The 10,160-nt window shown below is 40.4% G+C and overlaps 1 protein-coding gene across 1 annotated transcript in view; it reads right to left on the reverse strand.

The window, feature by feature from the left end:
* Positions 1-6,032, reverse strand: part of AP1M2 (adaptor related protein complex 1 subunit mu 2) — a 13,511-nt gene extending 7,479 nt beyond the window's left edge. The window contains exons 1-4 of the mRNA XM_063449485.1: positions 5,787-6,032; positions 3,815-3,971; positions 1,187-1,254; positions 157-287 (exon numbers count right to left, since the gene is read on the reverse strand). Of these exons, the coding sequence (XP_063305555.1) occupies positions 157-287; positions 1,187-1,254; positions 3,815-3,971; positions 5,787-5,828 (398 nt within the window). The 5' untranslated portion in view covers positions 5,829-6,032. The remainder of the gene's footprint in view (positions 1-156; positions 288-1,186; positions 1,255-3,814; positions 3,972-5,786) is intronic.
* Positions 6,033-10,160: the final 4,128 nt, after the last annotated feature.

The following is a 10,160-nucleotide window of genomic DNA, read 5'->3' on the forward strand; positions in this document are numbered from 1 at the left end:
GGGCCATAGTGAAATTTTGGGAGCCATGTAATATAATGAAGCATCGGTTTACAGTAAGTAATGATAAAATAAGGAAATGTACTTCAAGGTTGATGATCTAGGCTTTCTGAATGGTCTATTGTGGCAATGTGCAGAATATGAACCATTAATACTCACTCCTGAAGAATTTTGCTATCAGTCGTTTGGGGGAATCCAAAGTCCATAACTTCATCCAATAGCTCGTACACAATGACAAAGTTATCCCTGATACTCTCCTCCTCCAATTCCTTGAAGTACTCTGTGAAGACCTGAGGAATGGAATCCATAGTAGGTTTAATAACTAGCCTCTATTCCAAGACCCTGTAGCACCCACATTTTTTATTTATTCCACCACATGCCCTTGTGCAACCTTTGGAATGTCCCATTGAGGCCTATACATAAGGGAAATTGGTGTAGCAGTCTATTTGTCATGACTTGCCAATTACCCCAGAGTGGACATTCTTTATTCACGTTACGTATTGTGCTCAAACTCCCATTGCGCATTGGTTGCCAGTAGGAACATATATAGGCAAGCAGGGGGTATGTTTTGGTCCTTGACCAATGTCCTCCAATGTTGAGTGCCTATTTATACATATTTAGTACCATTTCTTCAATTACCCTTTTGTGACATCTATTTGCAGCACTACAGCAAACAGGAGATTCCACCACAACACAGTTAAAGAAAAGATCTGTCATTGCTGGGGGCAGCCATAGATTAACCCTCCCCTATAACCCCTTAAGGACACATGACTGAAATTTTCTGAATCGGCGTCTTTAAGGGTTTAATTTACTCCATCATTATAAATGAATTTAATATGTCCTCCTAGTCTGAGGAGGTGAACATATGAGAGGTTATTGTTGAATGCATTTTCTTCAGGGCTATTGTCCGATTACAGCTCCCATATGCCTTTGATTGCCCTAACAGAGAGGTTCTTCCTTCACAATCCTTGTTCTGAGGCTGGTAGGACATAACTACCACCAAATCAGTGGAAAACATTAACAGGGTGGGCACAAATATTCAAATACAACCAACACGGCTGCCCTCTGAAGGTAAGCAATAGGAATGGGAGCAGATCTTATTGAATATCATTAAGTTTCAAAAAAAATGTCTTCCCTTACAACAAATCAATGTGAGAACCACCCTCCCAATTAAACACAAGCCACTTACCTCTACCACTTTGTATAGAAAGGAGTAGACCAATGATGCATTGGCGTTCTTATTGGTTAATGCAACCACTGGTGCAATGAAATGTTAAAGATAACAAACAAACAACAAAATCAAAAAGTTGCAGGTATAATACAGCTAAAAATATACTCAAGAACAGGGACAGGCATTTCTTAAAGCAGCTCTACCACTTCAGAAGTCTTTGCATATCTTACAAATATCACTCGAGGAGACATGTATGTTTAATGTGCGTCGGCTTGTGGGAGAAGCTAAAGAGAGATCTATATTCAGAAATAAGGTATACAAATTATACCAAACAAGTGTAGCGCTCTAAACAGTAGAGGGGTTTACTCACCCCTTTGGTACAGTGACAGTCTTGAAAAACTTGAATGTACATATAAAAGGAAACAAGAGAAACAAAAATATAGTGCAGATGTTCCAAAATGGATAATTGGTAGTAAGTAATGACTGAAACCACTCACATGGACAGGAGCCTATATGGTATTGGCTCCGTAAAAGGATCCTTTATGCTTTTAGGGCAGCAACACACCCCTTTATCCCAGGTAGTGTCCCTCCAGGAGTATACAACGAGAAGAAAAGCAGAAAAACAACTGTGTAGAATTGCACATACTATAATGGTATTTTGAAATATAAATAGTTGTGCTCACCTTCTGCAGAGCCCTGAAATCCCGGCTCTGAGGTTGATAAACAATGTGCTACTTTAGAGGGGGAATAGCACTCTCCCCAATGGAGTTCCTGATGGCTATAAAGGACTTTGGACTAAAGTATAAAATAGTAAATAACATTTATTGTTAATACATTAAAAACAAAATAAATGGGTACTTAGAAAGTAAAAAGATCCAATAAAAGTCCAATAAAAAGTCCAGAATAATCAGCTAAACGCGTTTCACTCTATGAGCTTCCTCAGTAGCTGCATGATAGCCTCAGGAATCCTTCTTTTTAAATGTTTGAAAGTCCTTGTGGATCCTCCTCTTGAAGTCACATGGTGTGGAATTAATCACAAATTGGAAAACAGGTTACGCTCTACATTACAAGTTACAAGAGAAAACATCTGTGGTAGAGAATTTCCATTTGTTGACAAAATTGTCAATCATCAGTGATGTTTAGTTACGTAATGTTCATTGGTAGTGACATAATTTTAAATATCAATGTCACTTCCGCCAACCATTCACACCATTGGATATTTAAAATTATGTCACTACCAATGAACATTACGTAACTAAACATCACTGATGATTGACAATTTTGTCAACAAATGGAAATTCTCTACCACAGATGTTTTCTCTTGTAACTTGTAATGTAGAGCGTAACCTGTTTTCCAATTTGTGATTAATTCCACACCATGTGACTTCAAGAGGAGGATCCACAAGGACTTTCAAACATTTAAAAAGAAGGATTCCTGAGGCTATCATGCAGCTACTGAGGAAGCTCATAGAGTGAAACGCGTTTAGCTGATTATTCTGGACTTTTTATTGGACTTTTATTGGATCTTTTTACTTTCTAAGTACCCATTTATTTTGTTTTTAATGTATTAACAATAAATGTTATTTACTATTTTATACTTTAGTCCAAAGTCCTTTATAGCCATCAGGAACTCCATTGGGGAGAGTGCTATTCCCCCTCTAAAGTAGCACATTGTTTATCAACCTCAGAGCCGGGATTTCAGGGCTCTGCAGAAGGTGAGCACAACTATTTATATTTCAAAATACCATTATAGTATGTGCAATTCTACACAGTTGTTTTTCTGCTTTTCTTCTCGTTGTATACTCCTGGAGGGACACTACCTGGGATAAAGGGGTGTGTTGCTGCCCTAAAAGCATAAAGGATCCTTTTACGGAGCCAATACCATATAGGCTCCTGTCCATGTGAGTGGTTTCAGTCATTACTTACTACCAATTATCCATTTTGGAACATCTGCACTATATTTTTGTTTCTCTTGTTTCCTTTTATATGTACATTCAAGTTTTTCAAGACTGTCACTGTACCAAAGGGGTGAGTAAACCCCTCTACTGTTTAGAGCGCTACACTTGTTTGGTATAATTTGTATACCTTATTTCTGTATATTTGTTTTTTATTGTGGGTAAGGGGTATTCCACTTTTAGTGTTGAGCAGCTTTTACATTTTGGGCACTGTAAAGAAACACTTTCTATCTCTTTATTGAGGTAGTTTTCTCTATTTTGATAGAGATCTATATTCACTTGAACCTCTCTGTTAGGTGTACGAACATCTTCCTTTCGGGTCAGCCTTCACCTCTCATGTCCATCTTATACTGTTCCAAAAATCCACAGAACTTCTGCAATGCGCAAAAAACTACTGTATTGACATAACTTTGTCAGCCATGTATTATGATATCTGCTGATTACATCATATTTCAGTGAAATTCCAATACTGTCAACACAGGTATTTAAAAGATAATATCTCTAAAGAAAATCGCATGGGTAGCTAAATGTCTAGTGGTGCCAAGATTATCCATCACTCTCTTATGATATATAATAAAGACTGCCAAAGGTTTAGCCACCCTCATTTTATAGTAAAACAGCACATATAACGCAAACCACTCTCCCCGTCCCCTTGTATAAAGAGTGGTCGGCATGTAGTTGTGAAGGATACAGTAGAGGTTGCTGTGTTTAATCCACAAAAAATGCACTTTTCCGTGAGTTAGCAATGGTGATAGATTTCCTTCCTCCTCGCGTTGCACTAGCAACGGCATGAAATGGTCAATTTCCGCCATATTGATGTCGCCTTTGTAATTCCTGCAGATGAGGGGCTACAGAAAGAAATTATCTTGTTCAATATTCAGCAAAATTAGTGAAATCACTAGCAGATCATAGTTAATAACTATCAGGAACATTATGGTTTACCCAAAGTACAAGGAATTTCACAATTAAAAAAGGGACACACCAAGCACCACAACTACTTCATCTCATTGTTTTGGTTGTGGTATAACAAAGCTGTTAATGCGTTTTCAGATGTGGCAATAAAGACACTTTAAGCCATTGGTTAAATAAACTATGGTGAAAACATAAAACAACATCCAGGTGAAAGGTAAAACAGGAAGTAGGAAGAACAAGGCCGAAAAAGAGAGTTTATGAGAACACAAAACGCTCAGTACTTTGCCATTCATTTCAGATCTCTAATTTTAGCTCACTTGCAGACCTATCAACTACCCTGGTTTTGGCAGGACAGTCCCTATTTCAGGATGCGGTCCTACCATTCTGACTTTGTTCCCTGGTATCGTGGTTTGGGGACATGTAGAATGAGTCTTAAAGCAAGACGGTCAAATGGACTTAATTTGCTTGTTGGTAGACTGTAGCGTTTATTCACTAAATAGTGAATGATGGTGAACTGAAAACTAGACTGCAAAATTCAGGACACAATAGCCAAACCGTGGAACTGAACTCTCCTCTCAAAATCAGTACTTTTTTTCCCATAAAATGTTTGTATTTGATATACAAGCCCCTTTTGCCAGGGTTATTCACTGAAGCGAAAATTGGTGGGAATTCGGAGTGAATTTAAAAATTAAGGCCAAAGTAGATGAACGTGAAACATTGCTGACTTGGATTCATTTTTCCAGTTAGGATATTTTGGCCTTAAATTTAAAATTCACTTTGAATTCATTGAATAGTCCTGTCTGTGTACATTCACCATCATATATTTTGCCACCTGTCATCCCTCTGCTGAGGTGCCACGGCTGTATTTAGTTAAGTTAAGGATTTAGTTAAGGATTCTGTAAGGTGAGCAGCATGAGGTATCTACTTAAAGGGACACAAAAGGCACCAAGACCACTTCAGCTCATTGAAGTGCAGTATCCCAGGGGCCAGGTCCCTTAACCCTGCAGTGGTAATTATTGCAGATTTTAAATAAACTGCAATAATTACCTGACAGGGTTAACTTCACCTCTAGTGGCTGTCAACTAGACAGCCACTAGAGGGACTTCCAGGTTTTTAGGCGACTTTTGGTCGCCTAATTACCACTGGGCGTCCTTACACTATGCATTAGAACATCCAGCTTCACCCACAACTCCATAGGGAAGCAAGGTTCTCGCTGCGCATGTGCATTAGGTCCCCCCGCCAGCTGACTTTGGCAGAGGCAGAGCAGAGGCTGAGCCGGAATTTGATTGAGAACAGAGTTTGACTCTGTTCTCTCAGGGAAGTACCTCTAGTGGCTGTCAGTAAAACAACGGAGAGAGGGGTGTTTAACCCTGCAATGACAACGTTTCTACAAGGGTTAACACTAAAGGTCCACTGCACTGAGATGATGTGGTCTGGTTGTGTTTATTGATCCTTTCATCTCACATTTACACACTGCTGCACAGAACGTGTTGCCCTACGGTATTTAGCATTCATATGCCGCAGGAAGGATATCAATGAATCCAGATGGGATACCCAAATAACTTGTTTAAATCAACTGATTATCACTTGCGACATAGGAATTATATATATATCACAGTACAGGAGCACTTTCCATGTTCTGCCCCTCAACACAAAGAAGTGACGTCTATCTAGGAAAACATGGTGGATCTGATAACCAAACTCCTTGAACATAATTTCCGAAACACCAGATACAATGAACGAACACTCACCTTTCCCTTCAGATCCAGGACAAACACTGCAGAGGCTGACATGATTGAAAGATTATGCCTCCTTATACAGAGTTATTGTAACTAGAGGGTTAAATATGATCTTCCTACTTCCAGGAAGGTCTCTGTCCCAGTTACGGGATTCCCACAGAATATTTGATCCTTTTCCAGTAATTTTATTTTCTTGTCCTGCATGCAGTTATTTGCCAGCTATTCCTTCTCTTTTCCTGCTTCCTGTCTTCACCTACCCCCGACGTCACCAGCACAGGTACATCCAGTTTCCAGGTGTGCTGGTTTCTTAAAGGGAAAGTGCATTGTAAAAAAAACCTCCCACCTCATCAATACATGTAAGGACAGTGGCTTTAAGGCACTTCACCTTTAATTGCTAGAGTAAGGTATAGAGTTACAGGCAGTAGAGGAGGAGGATGGCTTGCTGACACTTCTAGCTTTCGAGGCCTTGTTCAGCCATTCATTTACACCTGTGGGGATTAACCTTATCTACAGCATATCGGAAATGTATTCTCTAAATGGGGAAATGTGAAAAACCAACATGGGATATAACTTAATCTAAAAATTGCAAATTGGAAAAATACAACAGCTCAATTGTTTTTTCAGCTCAGTAGATCCAGTTAAAATGTAGTAATTCCCTTTTCATTTCTCAATAAATCCTGCTTCAGTAAATTAACGTCTTAATGAAAGACGGTAGTTTAACCCCTTAAGGACACATGACGTGTGTGACACGTCATGATTCCCTTTTATTCCAGAAGTTTGGTCCTTAAGGGGTTAAAGGTAGATATCTCTTTATTTAAACAAAAATAATATATTCCCTGGATAACACTTGTTTTTCAAACCCTTCGCTTTCTGCACGCAAAATTATAGGCGTTATTGGGTATAACAAGTGTCATGTGATGAAAAGTGGTCTAAGGTGCTACAAGTGGGGCAGTTACCATGGAAACCAGTGGATCCAACAAGCAACATTGCATTGGAAACTCCGCCCCCATTATATATTTGACCTTTGCTTTATTTTTTAGCTGCAGAAACCCCATAGTACCTGACAAAGGAACATGTTAGATACAAGTTAATAACTGGTTTCTTCATTAGCAGGATTAATAACAAAAAAATCAAACTTTAGTGAAAATTCAGGCTAAAATAGCCAAGTCCTGATTTTAACTGATTTTCCAGATCAGCTACGTTAGCCTTAAATTTCCCATCTCGATTTTTATTCACTGCTTTTTGAAGTTTAGTGAAAAACACAGTTAATGTAGCCAGTGGAACAGCGCAGCTAGTGGAGTGGGGCTTGGCAGAGCCAGGAGGTTGGCATAACAACCAGGGGAAGTTATTATGAGCGTATTTATACCGGCCATTTTATGAAGTGGCCATCTTAACTAAACCTAAACTTACCTGTTAGTTGTCCCCCCCCACTCTCCCGAATTTGGATAGGTTAAGTTTTTCCCGTTTTCTTCACCTAGGTGGGGAATGGCCGGGTTAAATCGGGGGATAGATGGAGGAGGAAGTGGGCATCCTGAGGTTTAGTGTGGATTAGGCAGTGTTGGTTGGTAGGTTCGACCCCGTCTGGGGGTGTAGTGGTGTCTTGGTACAACGCTGCAATTTAATCCGGTGGAAATGTGGTCGTATTGGACGGCCAGTTTCTGTGTTAATATGTTAATTAGATTATTATTGTGGGGTCATTGCCAGGAGTATGTTATGTATACGGGGGGTACGTTGGCTTTAATAATATTTGTTGGCAATGACCCTATTTGTTATAATTTATTAATTAATAATTAATGAAGCTGTGGACTAATATTTCCAACAGTATAACCTGTGTCCGTGTCTTAATGGGGTTCAGGGTAAGGTTAGCACATGTGCCGGTAAATCCAACTGTGCGCCTGTCATGTGAATTGCCAAGAATTGGAAAATGATACACTAAAGATTGAATATTTATGAAGTGAAAACTAAATTTCAGGATTACATTTAAAATAACCCAAGCCCACACTGTAGTTGAGTTATGGAATTTTCCTGGTATTTTGACTAAATTTAGCAATTTGGTTTATAATTAATTTATAACACATTTACTATTTAGTGAAAAGGCCCCTAAATGATTTCTAGGTTTATTTATTTCTATTCAGAATTAAAAAGACATGTTAAACATAGACAATGGATATATATATAGAGAGGAGGTAGGTAGTCAGAGTAAATTTCAAACGGCTACAAGTACCTAAATGATATTAGTAAATGTCACAGCAGAGCGCACTACTTGCAAAGCTTTCTAGTCCACTTAAAAAATATATATATTTTTTAAATGTACAAAAAGGGCAGGAGTTGGCTATTAGAGTGTTGGATGAGTAAATGGAAGTTTGTGGTGGGGAAGGGTTTAAACGTTTAGGCCAACGTATTCATATTCAAGCCAGATTTGAGAATTTTTACAGCTATATTGGCCTAAAATTCCCAGATTTTGCTATTAACATGACGTAAAGTCATGATTTTATTAAAGACACGGAGGCGTGTATTATGCATAACTCTTTCTTTATTTCCTCAGCAGCAAAGATAGAGGAATATAAATATTATCAAAAATGAAAGAAAAAACTGTATTGGCACACAGGCAACCAATCACATAACAGAGGAAGTGACTATAGAAGGCCTGTGTCTCCCACAATCCCCCTCTTTCTTGCGAAAACCGAAGACCAGGTAAGATGAACGATATCCCACTCGACCAGAACAGAAAACGGGAACAATTCGATAACTTCAAGCTAAAAAAGAGAGAGAAATATGGTAATAACCAGACTCCAAACTATAGACTTACCAAGTAAAACTGTCATTAGTCATAAGGAAAATTGAAATCTGAAAAATATAAAAAATATAATAAATACCAAATTGTATAATTACCATATGCAATCCACATAAAACAGACCATATTGCAACATACCTGAAGGGTCCAACAGCATCTCACCCCCTAAACCCCACACCGGGAGGGTGGGAGGGAATAATACTCGCCTCCGTGTCTTTAATAAAATCATGACTTTACGTCATGTTAATAGTAAAATCTGGGAATTTTATTAAAGACACGGAGGCTCATATTATGCAAGTTTAAAGCTGCGCTATCACCCGAGATGCGATGTGTTCAATTGGTCTGAAATAGAAATCCCGGAAGGTCGATTCCCAAGACCAATCCGCCGCTCGCATAATGTCCTCTAGACGACAGCCGACTGAAGATGCTTTTGAAGCCATAGCACCTCCCACCGAATGAGGTGTAAATATAGAGGTGTCTATACCCACTGAAGATAACAGCCAACACACCCAACGTGCCAGAGTCGGCGTTGAAACAGGCCGGTGAGGTGCTCTAAAGGAGACGAAAAATAAATGCAGACCAGGTGAACGAAGGGACTGTGTAGCGTCCAGATAAGCTCTAAGACAGTCCACTGGACAGAGTGCCGGACACCCTGTGAATCTGGGGTACGTGAATGACTTGGCTGCAGACTTAGTCCTCCTGTATATGTTGAAAGTAACCCCTTCAGGAGAGAAGACAATGGCGTTCCAATCAAGGGCCCTGACGTCGGAGACCCTCTTACAGGAAACCTTGGATGATAATTGTTTGAGAGTCAGTCCTTGGTTAGGGTACCATGACGACAGGAACTGCAACATCACGTTGACGTCCCAAAAGGTAGAAAAACGAGACCGAGGAGGACAAGCGAGGCGAATACCCTTGAGAAAGGATGTCTGCCGACAGGTGAACCTTCCAAACCACTGTGTCCGGCTGAAATAGCCGAGCGGAAAAGGTTGATCGTGCGATACGCCTTGCCCGAATCAAACAGAAACGTGAGGAACTCCAGGATCAGGTGGAGAGGGGCAGATACGGGATCCATTGCCCGTTCCATGCACCAACTAGACCATGACTTCCATGCAGCACGATAAGCTGATCGTGTACCCGGAGCCCAGGCGTTATCGAGGAGCAGGAGAGTTGTTTGTGGAACGTTCGGGACATCCCAGGTTCCACTGAAAGGAGCCACGCTACCAGGGGCAACTGATGTTGTAACACCAGTCCGTGTGAGTTCCCATCCGGATCCAGAAGGAGGTCCTGGAAGCTCGGTATCAGTCGTGGGTAGTCTATCGACAACTCCATCAGGCGAGGGAACCATGGTCGGGATCTCCACAGAGGGGTGATCAGCGCCAGACAGCAATCGTGACGAACCAATTTCGAGATTATGCGAGCAATCATGTTGAATGAGGGAAAAGCATATAGGCGGCCCGGCGGCCATTCCTGGCCGGGTCCGGCCTCCAACTGTAAAACTCCGGTAGTTGAGTGTTCAGATCCATTCCGAATCGTCCCCACAATCTGGTCAGGCTTTGGAACACCGAAGCGTGCAAGTGCCAATCTCCCGA

Source organism: Pelobates fuscus, chromosome 3 (genome assembly GCF_036172605.1).
Source record: "Pelobates fuscus isolate aPelFus1 chromosome 3, aPelFus1.pri, whole genome shotgun sequence".
NCBI classification, from domain to species: domain Eukaryota; kingdom Metazoa; phylum Chordata; class Amphibia; order Anura; family Pelobatidae; genus Pelobates; species Pelobates fuscus.